At 33.5% G+C, this 23,087-nt stretch overlaps 1 protein-coding gene across 1 annotated transcript in view; it reads left to right on the top strand.

Annotated features, from left to right (window-relative positions):
• Nucleotides 1–21,474, top strand: part of LOC117345333 — a 60,637-nt gene extending 39,163 nt beyond the window's left edge. Inside the window, exons 5-8 of the mRNA XM_033908400.1 lie at nt 1,346–1,462; nt 11,319–11,405; nt 15,731–15,875; nt 19,346–21,474. Of these exons, the coding sequence (XP_033764291.1) occupies nt 1,346–1,462; nt 11,319–11,405; nt 15,731–15,875; nt 19,346–19,407 (411 nt within the window). The 3' untranslated portion in view covers nt 19,408–21,474. The remainder of the gene's footprint in view (nt 1–1,345; nt 1,463–11,318; nt 11,406–15,730; nt 15,876–19,345) is intronic.
• The last annotated feature ends 1,613 nt before the right edge of the window (nt 21,475–23,087 follow it).

Genomic DNA, 23,087 nt, shown 5'->3' with positions numbered 1-23,087 from the left:
CTATCGTCATCATTATATTGTAACTGATCCATTGTCATCATTATATTGTAACTGATCCATCGTCATCATTATATTGTAACTGATCCATCGTCATCATTATATTGTAACTGATCCAGTGTCATCATTATATTGTAACTGATCCATTGTCATCATTATATTGTAACTGATCCATTGTCATCATTATATTGTAATCGAGTCATTGTCATCATTATATTGTCACTGATCCATTGTCATCATTATATTGTAGCTGATCCAGTGTCATCATTATATTGTAACTGATCCATTGTCATCATTATATTGTAGCTGATCCATTGTCATCATTATATTGTAGCTGATCCATTGTCATCATTATATTGTAACTGATCCATCGTCATCATTATATTGTAACTGATCTATTGTCATCATTATATTGTAACTGATCCAGTGTCATCATTATATTGTAACTGATCCATTGTCATCATTATATTGTAACTGATCCATTGTCATCATTATATTGTAATCGAGCCATTGTCATCATTATATTGTCACTGATCCATTGTCATCATTATATTGTAGCTGATCCATTGTCATCATTATATTGTAGCTGATCCAGTGTCATCATTATATTGTAGCTGATCCATTGTCATCGTTATATTGTAACTGATCCATTGTCATCGTTATATTGTAACTGATCCATTGTCATCATTATATTGTAACTGATCCATTGTCATCATTATATTGTAGCTGATCCATTGTCATCATTATATTGTAGCTGATCCATTGTCATCATTATATTGTAGCTGATCCAGTGTCATCATTATATTGTAACTGATCTATTGTCATCATTATATTGTAACTGATCCATTGTCATCATTATATTGTAACTGATCTATCGTCATCATTATATTGTAACTGATCCATTGTCATCATTATATTGTAACTGATCCATCGTCATCATTATATTGTAACTGATCCATCGTCATCATTATATTGTAGCTGATCCATTGTCATCATTATATTGTAACTGATCCATTGTCATCGTTATATTGTAACTGATCCATCGTCATCATTATATTGTAACTGATCCATTGTCATCATTATATTGTGACTGATCCATCGTCATCATTATATTGTAACTGATCCATCGTCATCGTTATATTGTAACTGATCCATTGTCATCATCATTATATTGTAACTGATCCATTGTCATTGTTATTTTGTAACTGATCCATCGTCATCATTATATTGTAACTGATCCATTGTCATCATTATATTGTAACTGATCCATCGTCATCATTATATTGTAGCTGATCCATTGTCATCATTTACATTTGCTCTAAGCTTTAAAAACAATTGTTTTTGTCAGCTTTCCATGGTGATCCTGATCTTGACCACTGGTGAGACTGTGGGGGATCTGGAACTGATCATTATAGTCCTTGGTACTGTCATCGTCCTTGGATGTACTGTGATTGGATATCTTGGCGTAAGATTTACATTCCTGATAATCTACCTTCATTAATCGGTATTAACACAGTCAGTATTAATGGATAAACAGATTTTCATGAAGTGTCCTGGCGTGTTCAAATTAATATCTATTTTATAATACTCCATTGTTGTGTAGTATTTGAAGTAGATATCATTACCTGGTAATAATTCTTTTTTGTAATTTATATTTTATTCAGTTAAACATATATTATCAACAAACACAAGACATCTACATTTTATGGTCATTCACACCTTTCAGCACTGATGTGTATTTCTATTATAATTTACTACGCACAAGCTTACACACACACATACACACCCCCATTCTCGTCCCCCAGAGTCTGCTAAGCTACGCAAGCTACGCTATACCACCGTACTGACCGAGTGACATAGGAAACGAAGGGAAGTAACTCTGATGAATGAGAATGACACACCCCACGCAAACACCTTCCCACACACATGAATGTTCTAGTACATATACATACATGTACACAATACTATACACATATACATGTTCATATGTACTACATATACTAACTATTGTATATGACAATGAGCACACATGCTTTACTACACATACATGTACTATTTTAATATCCATCCATTTGCATGTACACACAGCACTTACATGAAAACATATCCACATACCGCACCTACTACAACTCAAATACACCCATACAAGTGCACACATACTACACATGTTGTATATATTATTGTATATATACATCTATAAGAAAATGCATATTAAACACACATTCTGTTTCTATTATCCTGCTATTCATCCATGTACAGACAAACATACAGACATACACACAGACAGACAGATACATAAACCAACACCAACCTACTTAGACAGAAAGATACAGACAGACTAAACAGAGACACAGACATATACAGAAAGACTGACAGACATACACACAGACAGACAGATACATAGACTAACAACACCAACCTACTTAGACAAAAAGACACAGACAGACTAAACAGAGACACAGACAAAACTGACATATACAGAAAGACTGACAGACATATACAGACAAATAGATACATAGACTAACACCAACCTACTTAGACAGAAAGACACAGACAGACTAAACAGAGACACAGACATACAGACAGTATTGACATACATAAATAGAAAGATAAATATAAAAGGGAGAGAAAGGGGATGGAAAAATCACAATATATTATCAGAGCAACAAAGCAAAATTACTGACCAGTTTAGTGTTTTAGAGCCTAGGAGACATGTCAGTTAAATATATTATGAAATGAAAGCTATAACCTAATTAATTTTTCCCATTTTAGCCATTCGTTTCTAAAACTCTCCTTATACATACCTCCTTTGCTATAAGCTACACATCTTTGTATATTAAAATAGTCCTGTATAGTATTTATTAAAGCATTTAAATTTAAGGACTTATGCAGACAGCGCATTTTATAGATGTACTGTTTAATTACAATGAGAATTTCATTATCAATTTTACCATTTACATTTTGTGTGAGAAAATGATTCTTTATTAAAACCAAAAGGAATAAGGAGTGTATCTAAAAGAGTTTCAAGGCTAAGAAGAAGATTTTGAACCTCCTGACATTCCCATAAAATATGAATAATGGTTTCAATCTCTGAGTTACACAGTGTACACAAAGGCGATGGCACCATTCGAGTTTTAAATAAAAGAGAGTTTGTTGTAAGAATATGGTGATTGATTCTATATTGAAACCATTGGAATTTTGTGTTATTAGTTACAATAAACGGAAGTTTGAAAACCTGACTCCAGTAAATATTGCTTCTATCAAAAATTGAATGTCCTGATATCGAGGGCACAATATTATTTCTGATCATAATGTTATAAAAGTGTTTTGACCCTATGGAATGTTTAAAAAAAAATTCAAAGTTTACTGGAATAAATCGACGTGTTATTTCCAGCATGGGGAGAACAGGATTGGGATTGAACTTTTTTACAGCTGAAATGACACTATGATATTGGAGAAAATTAGTCCGTATTCGATACAGTTGTGTAAAATCTTGAAACGTATTAAATGTACCGGCATTATGATCCTTTATCAAATCATTTATATTTACAACTCCTTTCTTATACCAGTCTTGGAAAAAAACAGACTTTTTGTCCATAGTAATTTTGTCATTAAACCATAATGGTGCCTTCAGATACGCATTTATACAATTAATATTTATATTTACTTCATTTAATGTAACAAACTTTCTACATGCTTTCAAAACATCTATCCAAAACAAATTTTTACATTTCTTTTCACATTGCTGTAAATAGTCTGAACCACACTGTATCAACATATCAGTATTCACATATGTTTTTATAATTGCTTGCCATTTGGAGGTGCTAGAAAATAATCTTCTTATCCAACCTAACTTAAGAGAGTCTATGAAAGCCTTAATATTTATCATTTTTAAACCACCATTAATGTAGTCTTGAACAATTACATCTCTTTTAACTTTGTCAACTTTGCTATTCCATAAAAATTCAAAGAAAATAGTATTTAACTTACTAATAAACTTATAATCTGGATTGGGTAGTGAGATAAATAAATGATTAAATTGTGAAACTAAAATTGATTTAATAATGTTAATAATACCAATTGGCGTTAAAATTATCCTGTTCCATGATCTAATAAGAGATTTAAGCTTAGTTAATTTCTTATCGAAATTGAGCTTTGGAATCTCATGTAAATTAATATGGAATTCCATTCCCAAAAGTATAAAATTTCCCCTTCCCCACTGTAAACCCAGATCTGGAAGAAATTTGTCAGAACTAAACTTTTTACTACCTATCCAAACCACTTGAGTTTTAGAAATATTAATTTTTAATCCAGATATATTTGCATAAAAATTAAGTTCGGATATTGATTCCTGTAGAGATAGTTCTGTACCATCAAGAGCAAGAGACGTATCATCTGCATATTGTGACAAAAGTATGGGACAGTTATCAACATCAATACCTTTGATTTTTGAATTATTTCTGAGTTTTATCGCTAGTAGTATTTCTGCACAGAGGATGAAAATATAGGGGGCGATCGGGTCGCCTTGACGACAGCCTCTTTTAATTTGGAAGAAAGAAGACAGATTCCCACCCTGATTAATAGTAGCACTTAAATTATTATTAAAAGTTTTAACCCAGTTTATTAAACTATTTCCTAAGCCAAAATACATTAATACTTTTTCAACAAATTCCCAGGACACTGAATCAAAAGCTTTTTCGAAATCGATCATTAAAAACATACCTGGAATATCATTTTCTTCTGTATACTGCATTATATCATAGACTAGTCTGGTATTTTCCCCTATATATCTACCTGCTATAAACCCTGTTTGATCTTTATCAATTATTTTATCCAACACTGTCTTTATTCTACTTGCTATTGAACCTGATGTTATTTTATACACAACACTTAACAAAGTAATGGGCCTCCAATTTTTTATAAAATGTCTGGGTTTATCTCCCTTTGGAATGCAAGAAATAATTCCTCGTCGTTGTGAAATAGAAAGAGATCCGAGTTTATAACCTAAATTTATAGGTCGAACGATGAAATTACCCAAATATTTCCAAAAGCACTTAAAAAATTCAACTGTAAAGCCATCTATACCTGGACTTTTGTTATTTTTCATATTTCTTAAAGTTTTGCCAGCTTCTATCAATGTGATTGGACCTTCAAGATTGTTAGATTCTTGTTTACTAATTTTATTTATGTTATATGATTCTAAAAGTTCATTCAAATTTATATCTGCTATTTCATTGTTATTACTGTATAAATTTTCATAAAATTTCTTGACCTCTTCCAAAATATTTGCCTGCTGAGTAACTATATCTCCATTATCTAATTCTAATTTAGGTATAATTTTAGATGTAAAATTTCTATTCTCTAAATTTAAAAAATATCTAGTAGGCTTCTCACCCTCCTCCACCCACTTAGCACGTGACCTTACTAAACTACCTTTTATTTTTAGCCCACCATCATCAGATGGTGGGCTATTCAAATCGCCCTGCGTCCGTGGTCCGTCGTCCGTCCGTCCGTCCGTCCGTCCCTCCGTCCCTCCGTCCGTCCGTCCCTCCGTCCGTAAACAATTCTTGTTATCGCTATTTCTCAGAAAGTACTGAAAGGATCTTTCTCAAATTTCATATGTAGGTTCCCCTTGGTGCCTAGTTATGCATATTGCATTTTGAGACCAATCGGAAAACAAAATGGCCGACAGGCAGCCATCTTGGATTTTGACAATTGAAGTTTGTTATCGCTATTTCTCAGAAAGTACTGAAAGGATCTTTCTCAAATTTCATATGTAGGTTCCCCTTGGTGCCTAGTTATGCATATTGCATTTTTAGACCAATCGGAAAACAAAATGGCCGACAGGCAGCCATCTTGGATTTTGACAATTGAAATTTGTTATCTCTATTTCTGAGAAAGTACTGAAGGGATCTTTCTCAAATTTCATATGAAGGTTCCCCTTGGTGCCTAGTTATGCATATTGCGTTTTTAGACCAATCGGATAACAACATGGCCGACAGGCAGCCATCTTGGATTTTGACAATTGAAGTTTGTTATCGCTATTTTTGAGAAAGTACTGAAGGGATCTTTCTCAAATTTCATATGTAGGTTCCCCTTGGTGCCTAGTTATGCATATTGCATTTTGAGACCAATCGGCAAACAAAATGGCCGACAGGCAGCCATCTTGGATTTTGACAATTGAAGTTTGTTATCGCTATTTCTGAGAAAGTACTGAATGGATCTTTCTCAAATTTCATATGAAGGTTCCCCTTGGTGCCTAGTTATGCATATTGCGTTTTGAGACCAATCGGATAACAACATGGCCGACAGGCAGCCATCTTGGATTTTGACAATTGAAGTTTGTTATCTCTGTTTTTGAGAAAGTACTGAAGGGATCTTTCTCAAATTTCATATGTAGGTTCCCCTTGGTGCCTAGTTATGCATATTGCGATTTGAGACCAATCTGAAAACAACATGGCCGACAGGCAGCCATCTTGGATTTTGACAATTGAAGTTTGTTATCGCTATTTCTGAGAATGTACTGAAGGGATCTTTCTGAAATTTCATATGTAGATTTCCCTTGGTGCCTAGTTATGCATATTGCGATTTGAGACCAATCTGAAAACAACATGGCCGACAGGCAGCCATCTTGGATTTTGACAATTGAAGTTTGTTATCACTATTTCTGAGAAAGTACTGAAGGGATCTTTCTCAAATTTCATATGTAGGTTTCCCTTGGTGCCTAGTTATGCATATTGCGTTTTGAGACCAATCTGAAAACAACATGGCCGACAGGCAGCCATCTTGGATTTTGACAATTGAAGTTTGTTATCACTATTTCTGAGAAAGTACTGAATGGATCTTTCTGAAATTTCATATGTAAGTTTCCCTTGGTGCCTTGTTATGCATATTGCGTTTTGAAACCAATCTGAAAACAACATGGCCGACAGGCAGCCATCTTGGATTTTGACAATTGAAGTTTATTATCGCTATTTCTGAGAAAGTACTGAAGGGATCTTTCTGAAATTTCATATGTAAGTTTCCCTTGGTGCCTAGTTATGCATATTGCGTTTTGAAACCAATCTGAAAACAACATGGCCGACAGGCAGCCATCTTGGATTTTGACAATTGAAGTTTATTATCGCTATTTCTGAGAAAGTACTGAATGGATCTTTCTCAAATTTCATAAGTAGGTTCCTCTTGGTCACTTGCATTGCATTTTTGGACCAGTCTGTCCGGAAAACAACCTGGCAAACAAACAGCCATTATCGTTAAATCTCAAATTTCTTATATAGCTAGGATTCCCTTGTTTGAAAAGTACTGGAGGGATGTCTAAATTTGCACAGATTAGTAAAATGAAGGGAAAAGTAGAGAAAAGATCAATCTGACATGGAACCTATGAAGATCATTCAATGGTGGGCGCCAAGATCCCTCTGGGATCTCTTGTCTTATCCCTAATTTCCTGTAGTTCTCTTTTTTTAACTTCTAACTCTACTGTGTCTATATCATCTTGTTCCTCAATTTCCTGAATTATTTTTCTTAGATTGTCTTCCCTAATATTTTGTTGTTTCTTCCTAAATGAAGAAAAAGAGATTGTTTTGCCTCTAATTTGCAAAAGTAAAGTTTCTAGGAATAGTTGATCATCAATAACAAACTCAATCTCACTGTCAGGAATATCCATCAAATTATGTAAATTATAAACTGGAGTACAGTATTGTTCTTTTGTCTCAGCTATACAGGTTTTAACCATATCTAAATAATCTTGTTCTTGTAATAAACTATTATTAAATTTCCAAATTCCTTTACCAGGGAAAAATTCGTTTAGTTTCAAAGCTAATGTTGGAAAAGAGTGGTCAGATCTATAACCTGGTTCTATTTTGGATTTTTCAGTACTAGAAATTAAGTTTTCAGAAATCAAAAAGAAGTCTAATCGGCCCTGTTTGAGTGGGTTGCTTTTCCTCCATGTATATCGTCTTACATCTTCATTCTGTTCTCTAAAAATAAAAAATACCTGGTAATAATGTTCATTGTTCCGTCAGTTGGTCTATATTTAGTCCACCATCATCAGACGCCCTGCGGCTGTGGTCTGTCCGTTCATACGCCCCTCTGCAAACGATTCTTTTTAAAATTATTTCTCAGAAAGTACTCAAGAGATCTTTCTGATTTTCCATATGTATGTCACATTGATCCTTATTTGTGCATATTTCATTATGGGATACCAGACTGGTTGTATGTGCTTATTTCATTTTGAATCTATTAGATGATAAATACTGTATTAAACTTTACAGTAAGGAGGGGGATATTTAATGATAAATACTGTATTAAACTTAACAGTAAGGAGGGGGATATTTAATGATAAATACTGTATTAAACTTTACAGTAAGGAGGGAGATATTTAATGATAAATACTGTACTAAACTTTACAGTAGGAGAGGGGGCTATTTAATGATAAATACTGTACTAAACTTTACAGTAGGGAGGGGCTATTTAATGATAAATACTGTATTAAACTTTACAGTAAGGAGGGGGATATTTAATGATAAATACTGTATTAAACTTTACAGTAAGGAGGGGGATATTTAATGATGAATACTATACTGTACTAAACTTTACAGTAGGGAGGGGCTATTCAATGATAAATACTGTATTAAACTTTACAGTAAGGAGGGGGCTATTTAATGATAAATACTGTGCTAAACTTTACAGTAGGGAGGGGCTATTTAATGATAAATACTGTATTAAACTTTACAGTAGGAGAGGGGCTATTTAATGATAAATACTGTACTAAACTTTACAGTAGGAGAGGGGGGTATTTAATGATAAATACTGTACTAAACTTTACAGTAGGAGAGGGGGATATTTACTGATAAATACTGTACTAAACTTTACAGTAGGAGAGGGGGATATTTAATGATAAATACTGTACTAAACTTTACAGTAAGGGAGGGGCTATTAAATGAAAAATACTGTACTAAACTTTACAGTAGGACAGGGGGCTATTTAATGATAAATACTGTACTAAACTTTACAGTAGGAGAGGGGGATATTTACTGATAAATACTGTACTAAACTTTACAGTAAGGGAGGGGCTATTAAATGAAAAATACTGTGCTAAACTTTACAGTAGGAGAGGGGGGTATTTACTGATAAATACTGTACTAAACTTTACAATAGGAGAGGGGGATATTTAATGATAAATACTGTACTAAACTTTACAGTAGGAGAGGGGGGGTATTTAATGATAAATACTGTACTAAACTTTACAGTAGAGAGGGGGCTATTTAATGATAAATACTGTACTAAACTTTACAGTAGGAGAGGGGGATATTTAATGATAAATACTGTACTAAACTTTACAGTAGGAGAGGGGGGTATTTACTTATAAATACTGTACTAAACTTTACAGTAGGAGAGGGGGCTATTTAATGATAAATACTGTACTAAACTTTACAGTAGGAGAGGGGGGTATTTAATGATAAATACTGTACTAAACTTTACAGTAGGAGAGGGGGGTATTTACTGATAAATACTGTACTAAACTTTACCGTAGGAGAGGGGGCTATTTAATGATAAATACTGTACTAAACTTTACAGTAGGAGAGGGGGGTATTTACTGATAAATACTGTACTAAACTTTACAGTAGGAGAGGGGGCTATTTAATGATGAATACTGTACTAAACTTTACAGTAGGGGAGGGGGCTATTTAATGATTAATACTGTACTAAACTTTAAAGTAGGGAGGGGGATATTTAATGATAAATACTGTACTAAACTTTACAGTAGGAGAGGGGGGTATTTAATGATAAATACTGTACTAAACTTTACATTAGGGGAGGGGGATATTTAATGATAAATACTGTACTAAACTTTACAGTAGGAGAGGGGGCTAGTTAATGATAAATACTGTACTAAACTTTACAGTAGGAGAGGGGGCTATTTAATGATAAATACTTACTAAACTTTACAGTAGGGAGGGGGATATTTAATGATAAATACTGTACTAAACTTTACAGTAGGGGAGAGGGCTATTTAATGATAAATACTGTACTAAACTTTACAGTAGGGAGGGGGCTATTTAATGATAAATACTGTGCTAAACTTTACAGTAGGAGAGGGGGCTATTTAATGATAAATACTGTACTAAACTTTACAGTAGGAGAGGGGGGTATTTACTGATAAATACTGTACTAAACTTTACAGTAGGAGAGGGGGCTATTTAATGATAAATACTGTACTAAGTTTTACAGTAGGAGAGGGGGCTATTTAATGATAAATACTGTACTAAACTTTACAGTAGGAGAGGGGGGTATTTACTGATAAATACTGTACTAAACTTTACATTAGGAGAGGGGGCTATTTAATGATAAATACTGTACTAAACTTTACAGTAGGAGAGGGGGCTATTTAATGATAAATACTGTACTAAACTTTACAGTAGGAGAGGGGGCTATTTAATGATAAATACTGTACTAAACTTTACAGTAGGAGAGGGGGCTATGTAATGATAAATACTGTACTAAACTTTACAGTAGGAGAGGGGGCTATTTAATGATAAATACTGTACTAAACTTTACAGTAGGAGAGAGGGCTATTTACTGATAAATACTGTACTAAACTTTACAGTAGGAGAGGGGGGTATTTACTGATAAATACTGTACTAAACTTTACAGTAGGGGAGGGGGCTATTTAATGATAACTACTGTACTAAACTTTACAGTAGGAGAGGGGGGTATTTACTGATAAATACTGTACTAAACTTTACAGTAGGAGAGGGGGCTATTTAATGATAAATACTGTACTAAACTTTACAGTAGGAGAGGGGGCTATTTAATGATAAATACTGTACTAGACTTTAGAGTAGGAGAGGGGGCTATTTATTGATAAATACTGTACTAAACTTTACAGTAAGGAGGGGGATATTTAATGATAAATACTGTACTAAACTTTACAGTAGGGAGGGGGCTATTTAATGATAAATACTGTACTAAACTTTACAGTAGGAGAGGGGGCTATGTAATGATAAATACTGTACTAAACTTTACAGTAGGGGAGGGGGCTATTTAATGATAAATACTGTACTACACTTTACAGTAGGAGAGGGGGGTGTTTACTGATAAATACTGTACTAAACTTTACAGTAGGAGAGGGGGCTATTTAATGATAAATACTGTACTAAACTTTACAGTAGGGGAGGGGGCTATTTAATGATAAATACTGTACTAAACTTTACAGTAGGAGAGGGGCTATTTAATGATAAATACTGTGCTAAACTTTTCCGTTCTGGCAACAAAGGTTGTATATAAACTGTTGTGTGTATTAATTGTGGCATCTTTTCCAGGTACGTCAAGAAAACAAGATTTTGACGATCATCTATTCAGTTACCCTAATAATTCAGCCAAGCTATGTGATCTACAAAGTTGTGGAGGTAATAGTATTTATATCTTGTTTTCCTGATCATCAGTTTCACTTATAACATATTGTGTCTTTTGTCATAGTAAAGAATGATGTGATCCAAAACATTATGTTCCTAGTATATAATACTAGATGTGATATAAAATGTCATATAATACTAGATGTGATATAAACATGATGTTATATAATACTAGATGTAATATAAAATGTCATATAATACTAGATGTGATATAAACATGATGTTATATAATACTAGATGTAATATAAAATGTCATATAATACTAGATGTGATATAAACATAATGTTATATTATACTAGATGTGATATAAAACATGATATTATATAATACTAGATGTAATATAAAATGTCATATAATACTAGATGTGATATAAACATGATGTTATATAATACTAGATGTGATATCAAACATGTGATATAAAAATAATGTTATATAATACAAAATGTAATATAAAACATGATGTTATATAATACTAGATGTAATATAAAACATGATGTTATATAATACAAGATGTGATATAATAAAACATGTTATATAATACTTTATCATATGACTACCGTTATATACGGTGTCATAAACCCATCACATAAATTTTCTTTATGACACTAGTGTAATAACACCTTTCGCTACGCTGATTGGCTGGTTCCGTGAGAACTGTATTCATACGCGTGGGAACGACCTACTTCTTTTTACTACGACTCGTAAAAATGGCGACTAGTGCTTGTAAACTTTGAAAAAAAATCAACTGAACGACAAATTGGTCTATTAACATAACATATTGTACAATCAAAGATAAAATCCAAGATGTAAACATCCTAAGTTTTTTAATTATATTTATACTATAAGATGTTAAATTAGGCCTGGCAAACATCTATTTTATGACCCCTAGTAACATATTTCAACTCCGATAGAAAATTGCGGTTGCGTTGTCCGATGAGACATATCTAGTCTAGATTCTTTTCAAATTAACAAATAATAACATTATTTAATAAAATCCTCATGAAAAACGGCAATGTAGAATCTAGTTTGTTACAACTTGCCTTCAACGGTTACTCAGAATAACATGCTGACACTGTCGTCGACAAACACGTGTAATGTCAAAACAAACAATACTGCCAACAAATCGGCATCCAAAGTCGCTTTTCACGGCAGTCTCAACACGATGTTCAGTGGGAATATTCACGGTGGAACATTTCACATCTCCATAAACTCCCGCGAGGACGAGGATAAACACAAAGCAGTGAAAAGGCGCCGTACAATGGTTCTGTACGACAGCGACAGCGAATAGACATTTGTACAACGAAGCCTCCATTATCGCGCCAAGTGACGTCACGGCTTCGTCACATCAAAAAAAGTCGCTCATGAACTTTCAAACTAAAATATTTTCCTCATTGTTTCAAACACCAAGGACAATTTATCTATTATAGATTAAATGAAAAAATGCTGAAATTTTGTTTTGAGACGTGTATTTAATAAAATGAATCCTTTTCAAGAGTCGGTTGTGTTAGAACTATTTCTTCTCTCGTCGGTATAATTGACCTACTTCGAAGGTTCGGGTGATTTGGTTGAGATGTGACGATTCAAGGCAAAAGAGAAAATCAGTTTTTGATGGGGAACGATGAAAGAAAACGTCATATGATAAAAAGAATCTGTCATTCGTTTCCCTTCATGTTAGATTTATGATACTCGTTTAGAATTTTTTATTTTTGCTCGCCAGAGGCTCGCAAAAATAAAAAATTCAAAACTCGTATCATAAATCTAATATGAAGGGAAACTCATGACAGATCCTCTATATATAACATCATGTTTATATCACATCTAATATTATATAACATTATGCTTATATCACATCTAATATTATATAACATCATGTTTATATCACATCTAGTATTATATAACATCATTTTTATATCACATCTAGCATTATATAACATGTTTATATCACGTCTAGTATTATATAACATCATGTTTTATATCACATCTAGTATTATATAACATCATGTTTATATCACATCTAGTATTATATTACATCATTGTTTATATCACATCTAGTATTATATAACATCATATTTTATATCACCTCTAGTATTATATAACATCATGTTTATATCACATCTAGTATCATATAACATCATGTTTTATATCTCATCTAGTATTTTATAACATTATGTTTATATTACATATATAGAGGATCTGTCATGAGTTTCCCTTCATATTAGATTTATGATACGAGTTTTGAATTTTTTATTTTTGCGAGCCTCTGGCGAGCAAAAATAAAAAATTCTAAACGAGTATCATAAATCTAACATGAAGGGAAACGAATGACAGATTCTTTTTATCATATGACGTTTTCTTTCATCGTTCCCCATCAAAAACTGATTTTCTCTTTTGCCTTGAATCGTCACATCTCAACCAAATCACCCGAACCTTCGAAGTAGGTCAATTATACCGACGAGAGAAGAAATAGTTCTAACACAACCGACTCTTGAAAAGGATTCATTTTATTAAATACACGTCTCAAAACAAAATTTCAGCATTTTTTCATTTAATCTATAATAGATAAATTGTCCTTGGTGTTTGAAACAATGAGGAAAATATTTTAGTTTGAAAGTTCATGAGCGACTTTTTTTGATGTGACGAAGCCGTGACGTCACTTGGCGCGATAATGGAGGCTTCGTTGTACAAATGTCTATTCGCTGTCGCTGTCGTACAGAACCATTGTACGGCGCCTTTTCACTGCTTTGTGTTTATCCTCGTCCTCGCGGGAGTTTATGGAGATGTGAAATGTTCCACCGTGAATATTCCCACTGAACATCGTGTTGAGACTGCCGTGAAAAGCGACTTTGGATGCCGATTTGTTGGCAGTGTTGTTTGTTTTGACATTACACGTGTTTGTCGACGACAGTGTCAGCATGTTATTCTGAGTAACCGTTGAAGGCAAGTTGTAACAAACTAGATTCTACATTGCCGTTTTTCATGAGGATTTTATTAAATAATGTTATTATTTGTTAATTTGAAAAGAATCTAGACTAGATATGTCTCATCGGACAACGCAACCGCAATTTTCTATCGGAGTTGAAATATGTTACTAGGGGTCATAAAATAGATGTTTGCCAGGCCTAATTTAACATCTTATAGTATAAATATAATTAAAAAACTTAGGATGTTTACATCTTGGATTTTATCTTTGATTGTACAATATGTTATGTTAATAGACCAATTTGTCGTTCAGTTGATTTTTTTTCAAAGTTTACAAGCACTAGTCGCCATTTTTACGAGTCGTAGTAAAAAGAAGTAGGTCGTTCCCACGCGTATGAATACAGTTCTCACGGAACCAGCCAATCAGCGTAGCGAAAGGTGTTATTACACTAGTGTCATAAAGAAAATTTATGTGATGGGTTTATGACACCGTATATAACGGTAGTCATATGATAAAATACTACATGCGATATAAACATGATGTTATATAATACTAGATGTGATATAAAATGTTATATAATACTAGATGTGATATAAACAAAATGTTATATAATACTAGATGTGATATAAACATAATGTTATATAATACTAAGATGTGATATAAACATGATGTAACATAATACTCGATGTAATATAAAATGTTATATAATAATAGATGTGATATAAAATCTTACATAATACTAGATGTGATATAAAATGTTATATAATACTAGATGTGATATAAACATAATGTTATATAATATTAGATGTGATATAAACATGATGTTATATAATATTAGATGTGATATAAACATGATGTTATATAATACTAGATGTGATATAAACAAAATGTTATATAATATTAGATGTGATATAAACATGATGTTATATAATATTAGATGTGATATAAAATGTTATATAATACTAGATGTGATATAAACATAATGTTATATAATATTAGATGTGATATAAACATGATGTTATATAATATTAGATGTGATATAAACATAATGTTATATAATATTAGATGTGATATAAACATGATGTTATATAATACTACATGCGATATAAACATGATGTTATATAATACTAGATGTGATATAAACATAATGTTATATAATATTAGATGTGATATAAACATGATGTTATATAATACTAGATGTGATATAAACATAATGTTATATAATACTAGATGTGATATAAACATAATGTTATATAATACTAGATGTGATATAAACATAATGTTATATAATATTAGATGTGATATAAACATAATTATATATAATACTAGATGTGATATAAACATGATGTTATATAATACTAGATGTGATATAAACATGATGTTACTACATCTGTTACAGTCTATTTTGAAGTTCAGTCCTTCGACAGACAACCTTGCTGTACCCACCATTGTTTGTGGAGCGGTTTCCTTGGTGGTCCGTTGCATCATGATCACCTATTTTGTAAAGTCATGGCTGAACTACGGAAAGGGGCTAAAGGAAAAAGGTAGGAGTCGTATTGTCATACTGTATAATATCAAGGAGTTGTATTGTCATACTGTATAATATCAAGGAGTTGTATTGTCATAGTGTATAATATCAAGGAGTCGTATTGTCATACTGTATAATATCAAGGGTTTAATATCAATATAGGAGTTGTATTGTCATAGTGTATAATATCAAGGAGTTGTATTGTCATACTGTATAATATCAAGGGTTTGTATTGTCATAGTGTATAATATCAAGGAGTCGTATTGTCATACTGTATAATATCAAGGGTTTGTATTGTCATACTGTATAATATCAAGGGTTTGTATTGTCATAGTGTATAATATCAAGGGTTTGTATTGTCATACTGTATAATATCAAGGGTTTGATATCAAGGAGTTGTATTGTCATACTGTATAATATCAAGGAGTTTGTATTGTCATACTGTATAATATCAAGGGTTTGTATTGTCATACTGTATAATATCAAGGGTTTGTATTGTCATACTGTATAATATCAAGGGTTTGATATCAAGGAGTTGTATTGTCATACTGTATAATATCAAGGAGTCGTATTGTCATACTGTATAATATCAAGGGTTTGTATTGTCATACTGTATAATATCAAGGGTTTGATATCAAGGAGTTGTATTGTCATACTGTATAATATCAAGGAGTCGTATTGTCATACTGTATAATATCAAGGGTTTGTATTGTCATACTGTATAATATCAAGGAGTCGTATTGTCATACTGTATAATATCAAGGAGTCGTATTGTCATACTGTATAATATCAAGGGTTTGTATTGTCATACTGTATAATATCAAGGGTTTGTATTGTCATACTGTATAATATCAAGGAGTCGTATTGTCATACTGTATAATATCAAGGAGTCGTATTGTCATACTGTATAATATCAAGGGTTTGTATTGTCATACTGTATAATATCAAGGGTTTGATATCAATATAGGAGTCGTATTGTCATAATGTATAATATCAAGGGTTTGTATTGTCATACTGTATAATATCAAGAGTTTGTATTGTCATAGTGTATAATATCAAGGAGTTGTACTGTCATACTGTATAATATCAAGGGTTTGATATCAATGTAGGAGTCGTATTGTCATACTGTATAATATCAAGGGTTTGTATTGTCATACTGTATAATATCAAGGAGTTGTATTGTCATACTGTATAATATCAAGGGTTTGTATTGTCATACTGTATAATATCAAGGAGTTGTATTGTCATACTGTATAATATCAAGGAGTCGTATTGTCATACTGTATAATATCAAGGAGTCGTATTGTCATACTGTATAATATCAAGGAGTCGTATTGTCATACTGTATAATATCAAGGAGTCGTATTGTCATACTGTATAATATCAAGGAGTCGTATTGTCATACTGTATAATATCAAGGAGTTGTATTGTCATACTGTATAATATCAAGGAGTTGTATTGTCATACTGTATAATATCAAGGGTTTGATATCAGTATAGGAGTCGTATTGTCATACTGTATAATATCAAGGAGTTGTATTGTCATAGTGTATAATATCAAGGGTTTGATATCAATATAGGAGTTGTATTGTCATACTGTATAATATCAAGGAGTTGTATTGTCATACTGTATAATATCAAGGGTTTGATATCAATATAGGAGTTGTATTGTCATACTGTATAATATCAAGGAGTTGTATTGTCATAGTGTATAATATCAAGGAGTTGTATTGTCATACTGTATAATATCAAGGAGTTGTATTGTCATACTGTATAATATCAAGGGTTTGATATCAATATAGGTGTTGTATTGTCATACTGTATAATATCAAGGAGTTGTATTGTCATACTGTATAATATCAAGGAGTTGTATTGTCATACTGTATAATATCAAGGGTTTGATATCAATATAGGTGTTGTATTGTCATACTGTATAATATCAAGGAGTTGTATTGTCATACTGTATAATATCAAGGGTTTGATATCAATATAGGAGTCGTATTGTCATAGTGTATAATATCAAGGAGTTGTATTGTCATAGTGTATAATATCAAGGAGTTGTATTGTCATACTGTATAATATCAAGGAGTTGTATTGTCATACTGTATAATATCAAGGAGTTGTATTGTCATAGTGTATAATATCAAGGAGTTGATATCAAGGAGTTGTATTGTCATAGTGTATAATATCAAGGGTTTGTATTGTCATACTGTATAATATCAAGGGTTTGATATCAATGTAGGAGTCATATTGTCATACTGTATAATATCAAGGGTTTGATAACAATGTACGAGTCGTATTGTCATACTGTATAATATCAAGGGTTTGATATCAGTATAGGAGTCGTATTGTCATACTGTATAATATCAAGGAGTTGTATTGTCATAGTGTATAATATCAAGGGTTTGATATCAATATAGGAGTTGTATTGTCATACTGTATAATATCAAGGAGTTGTATTGTCATACTGTATAATATCAAGGGTTTGATATCAATATAGGAGTTGTATTGTCATACTGTATAATATCAAGGAGTTGTATTGTCATAGTGTATAATATCAAGGAGTTGTATTGTCATACTGTATAATATCAAGGAGTTGTATTGTCATACTGTATAATATCAAGGGTTTGATATCAATATAGGTGTTGTATTGTCATACTGTATAATATCAAGGAGTTGTATTGTCATACTGTATAATATCAAGGGTTTGATATCAATATAGGAGTCGTATTGTCATACTGTATAATATCAAGGAGTTGTATTGTCATAGTGTATAATATCAAGGAGTTGTATTGTCATACTGTATAATATCAAGGGAGTTGTATTGTCATACTGTATAATATCAAGGGTTTGATAACAAGGAGTTGTATTGTCATAGTGTATAATATCAAGGAGTTGTATTGTCATACTGTATAATATCAAGGGTTTGATATCAAGGAGTTGTATTGTCATACTGTATAATATCAAGGGTTTGATATCAATGTACGAGTCGTATTGTCATACTGTATAATATCAAGGGTTTGATATCAATATAGGAGTTGTATTGTCATACTGTATAATATCAAGGAGTTGTATTGTCATACTGTATAATATCAAGGGTTTGATATCAATGTAGGAGTCGTATTGTCATACTGTATATATCAAGGAGTTGTATTGTCATACTGTATAATATCAAGGGTTTGATAACAATGTACGAGTCGTATTGTCATACTGTATAATATCAAGGGTTTAATATCAATATAGGAGTTGTATTGTCATACTGTATAATATCAAGGGTTTGATATCAAGGAGTCGTATTGTCATAGTGTATAATATCAAGGGTTTGATATCAATGTAGGAGTCGTATTGTCATAATGTATAATATCAAGGAGTTGTATTGTCATAGTGTATAATATCAAGGGTTTAATATCAATATAGGAGTCGTATTGTCATACTGTATAATATTGTCTGTGACATGATAGTACAGATGGCTACTTTTGAATTTCAGTATTTGGTGGAAATCCGACAGATGCAGAATCCAATCAAAACAATGTACATGTCCAAACCTAAGGAACAGTGTGTTGTGATGAACGGTGTGTAGTGAGGAACAGTGTGTAGTGAGGAACAGTGTGTAGTGAGGAACGGTGTGTAGTGAGGAACGGTGTGTAGTGAGGAACAGTGTGTAGTGAGGAAGTGTGTAGTGAGGAACGGTGTGTAGTGAGGAACAGAGTGTAGTGAGGAACAGTGTGTAGTGAGGAACAGTGTGTAGTGAGGTACAGTGTGTAGTGAGGGAACAGTGTGTAGTGAGGAACAGTGTGTAGTGAGGAACAGTGTGTAGTGAGGAACAGTGTGTAGTGAGGGACAGTGTGTAGTGAGGAACAGTGTGTACTGAGGGACAGTGTGTAGTGAGGAACAGTGTGTACTGAGGAACAGTGTGTAGTGAGGAACGGTGTGTAGTGAGGAACGGTGTGTAGTGAGGAACAGTGTGTAGTGAGGAACAGTGTGTAGTGAGGAACAGTGTGTACTGAGGAACGGTGTGTAGTGAGGAACGGTGTGTACTGAGGAACAGTGTGTAGTGAGGAACAGTGTGTAGTGAGGAACAGTGTGTAGTGATGAACAGTGTGTAGTGAGGAACAGTGTGTAGTGAGGAACGGTGTGTAGTGAGGAACGGTGTGTAGTGAGGAACGGTGTGTAGTGAGGAACAGTGTGTAGTGATGAACGGTGTGTAGTGAGGAACGGTGTGTAGTGAGGAACGGTGTGTACTGAGGAACAGTGTGTAGTGAGGAACAGTGTGTAGTGAGGAACAGAGTGTAGTGAGGAACAGTGTGTAGTGAGGAACAGTGTGTAGTGAGGAACAGAGTGTAGTGAGGAACGGTGTGTAGTGAGGGACAGTGTGTAGTGAGGAACAGAGTGTAGTGAGGAACAGTGTGTAGTGAGGAACGGTGTGTAGTGAGGAACAGTGTGTAGTGAGGAACGGTGTGAACAGTGTGTAGTGAGGAACGGTGTGTAGTGAGGAACAGTGTGTAGTGAGGAACAGAGTGTAGTGAGGAACAGTGTGTACAGTGTGTATAACTGAACTATCAGTATACAATGGTACAATGCCCTTGCGAATCTTTGAATTAAGATTTTTATCTATTTGTTTTAAACATATTTTTACATGACAACACACAAATGGTCATTTTTATCAGATTTATTTCTGCCATTATTCGGTTTTTAATTTTACCTTCAATTTTTTGTTTTCCTATGTTTGTAAAAAAAATTCAAATGGCATTTAAAGTTGTGTCCAGAAACCAAAACAAGTTAATTTGGATATGTATTAATGCAGACATTGAACTCCTTATATCTTATACTTCAATTAGATCAGAATCTAAATGTATATTTGTACATATGTACATTGTATGTATTTTATAATATTTTCAACCAGTGTAGGCAGAACACTGTTTATATCATTGTAACACAGGGTGTATCTTTGGTGATGTTGAACAGCACTTAAAACATAGTTAGACATGTTATGTCAATGGAGATATTTTTCTACGGTAAACATAGTTTGACACGTTATGTCAATTGAGATGTTCTAAGACAGTAATGTGATCGACACTTTATGTCAATGGAGATGCTGTACAGCAGTAATGTAATTAACACGTTATGTCAATGGAGATGTTTGTACAACAGTTATGTGATAGACACGTTTTGTCAATGGAGATGTTTGTACAACAGTTATGTGATAGACAAGTTATGTCAATGGAGGTGTTTTATGACGGTAAACATAGTTAGACATGTTATGTCAATGGAGATGTTTTATGACAGTAAACATAGTTAGACCTGTTATGTCAATAGAGATGTTCTACAGCAGTAATGTAATTAACACATTATGTCAATGGAGATGTTCTACAACTGTAATGTAATTAACACATTATGTCAATGGAGATGTTCTACAACTGTAATGTAATAGACACTAACTTTTTTATGGCATTTTGTAAATTTCAATTTATTTTGTTCCTGAATTTTTATAATAATGAAGTGTTGTTTAATTTTATACATTGTACAAGTAACTGACATTTTTTGTAAAATTCATGGAGTGTGTATAAATGTGAAGATTGTAATGTATATATTTTTATAAATATTCATGATACTGTGTTTTTTTTTTGTTTAAAGCATTGTTAGCATAACCATTTATCAAATTTTTTAATCAGTTTCTTATGATTGTTGAGATTGTTTTGTTTTTATGCCATGGTGTCAGTCGTCTGTCCACCAGGTGTCAGTCGTCTGTCGCCCGGTGTCTGTTGTCTGTCGCCCAGTGTCTGTTGCCCGGTGTTAGTCGTCTGTCACCCGGTGTCAGTTGTCTGTCTGCCCGGTGTCAGTTGTCTGTCTGCCCGGTGTCAGTTGTCTGTCTGCCCGGTGTCAGTCGTCTGTCGCCTGGTGTCTGTTGTCTGTCCGTTGGTGTCTGTTGCCCGGTGTCAGACGTCTGTCACCCAGTGTCAGTTGTCTGTCTGCCCGGTGTCAGTTGTCTGTCTGCCCGGTGTCAGTCGTCTGTCTGCCTGGTGTCAGTCGTCTGTCCGCCCAGTGTCAGTCATCTGTCTGCCCGGTGTCAGTCGTCTGTCCGCCCGATGTCAACTTTTTCATTTAAACAACTTCTTCAATAACCAAGAAGCCCAGGGATCTTCATTCAATGTCACATGGGTCAAATAGGCTAAAATCTTCAAACAACTTCTTCTCAATAACGAGGGGCCCAGGGACTTGATAAAGGCTACCAAATTTGTTCAAATGAATGACTGACCTTCATCCAAGGTCCATGGGTCAAATAGGCTATACTCTTCAAACAACTTGTTCTCACCAACCAAGGTCTGTAACATGTTAGGGTGAAGTGCTTCCAAGTTTGTTGAAATGAATTACCTTAACCTTCATTCAAGGTCACAGTGGTGAAATAGGCTTAAATCTGTAAACAGTTATTTTGCGTAAGCCAGGAGTCTCCGAGACCTGATATTAGGCTAATAGAATGAAATTAAACCTAACCTAATCTGATATTGGAATAAATTGATAATCAGCATGGTATCACATGTGATTAGTGAGAGAAATGATAGGTGAGAGAACCATTTTGAGTGTAAGTTATCAATATCGTATATAATGTAGTGACTTGTTTTCTCTTATGTATTAGGGAATCAGTGTTCAAGTAATGCCGGTCAGTTCTTGTTACAACCTGCTAGATAATCCCAATGGTTTTGAGGTATTGCTGTTTTGCTGCTATTCAAATCGCCCTGCGTCCGTGGTCCGTCCGTCCCTCCGTCCGTCCGTCCGTAAACAATTCTTGTTATCGCTAATCCTCAGAAAGTACTGAAGGGATCTTTCTCAAATTGCATATGTAAGTTTCCCTTGGTGCCTAGTTATGCATATTGCATTTTGAGACCAATCGGAAAACAACATGGGGATGACAGGCAGCCATCTTGGATTTTGACAATTGAAGTTTGTTATCGCTATTTCTCAGAAAACACTAAAGGGATCTTTCTGAAATTTCATATGCAGGTTCCCATCGGTGCCTAGTTATGCATATTGCATTTTGAGACTAATCAGAAAACAACATGGCCGACAGGCAGCCATCTTGGATTTTGACAATGGAAGTTTGTTTTCGCTATTTCTCAGAAAGTACTGAAGAGATCTTTCTCAAATTTCATATGTAAGTACCCCTTTGTGCCTAGTTATGCATATTGCATTTTGAGACCAGTCGGAAAACAATATGGCCGACAGGCAGCCAT

The sequence above is a fragment of the Pecten maximus genome, chromosome 16 (assembly GCF_902652985.1).
Source record: "Pecten maximus chromosome 16, xPecMax1.1, whole genome shotgun sequence".
Taxonomy (NCBI): domain Eukaryota; kingdom Metazoa; phylum Mollusca; class Bivalvia; order Pectinida; family Pectinidae; genus Pecten; species Pecten maximus.
Note: the sequence above shows the minus strand (reverse complement) of the source record. Positions and strands in the feature narration are given on the sequence as shown.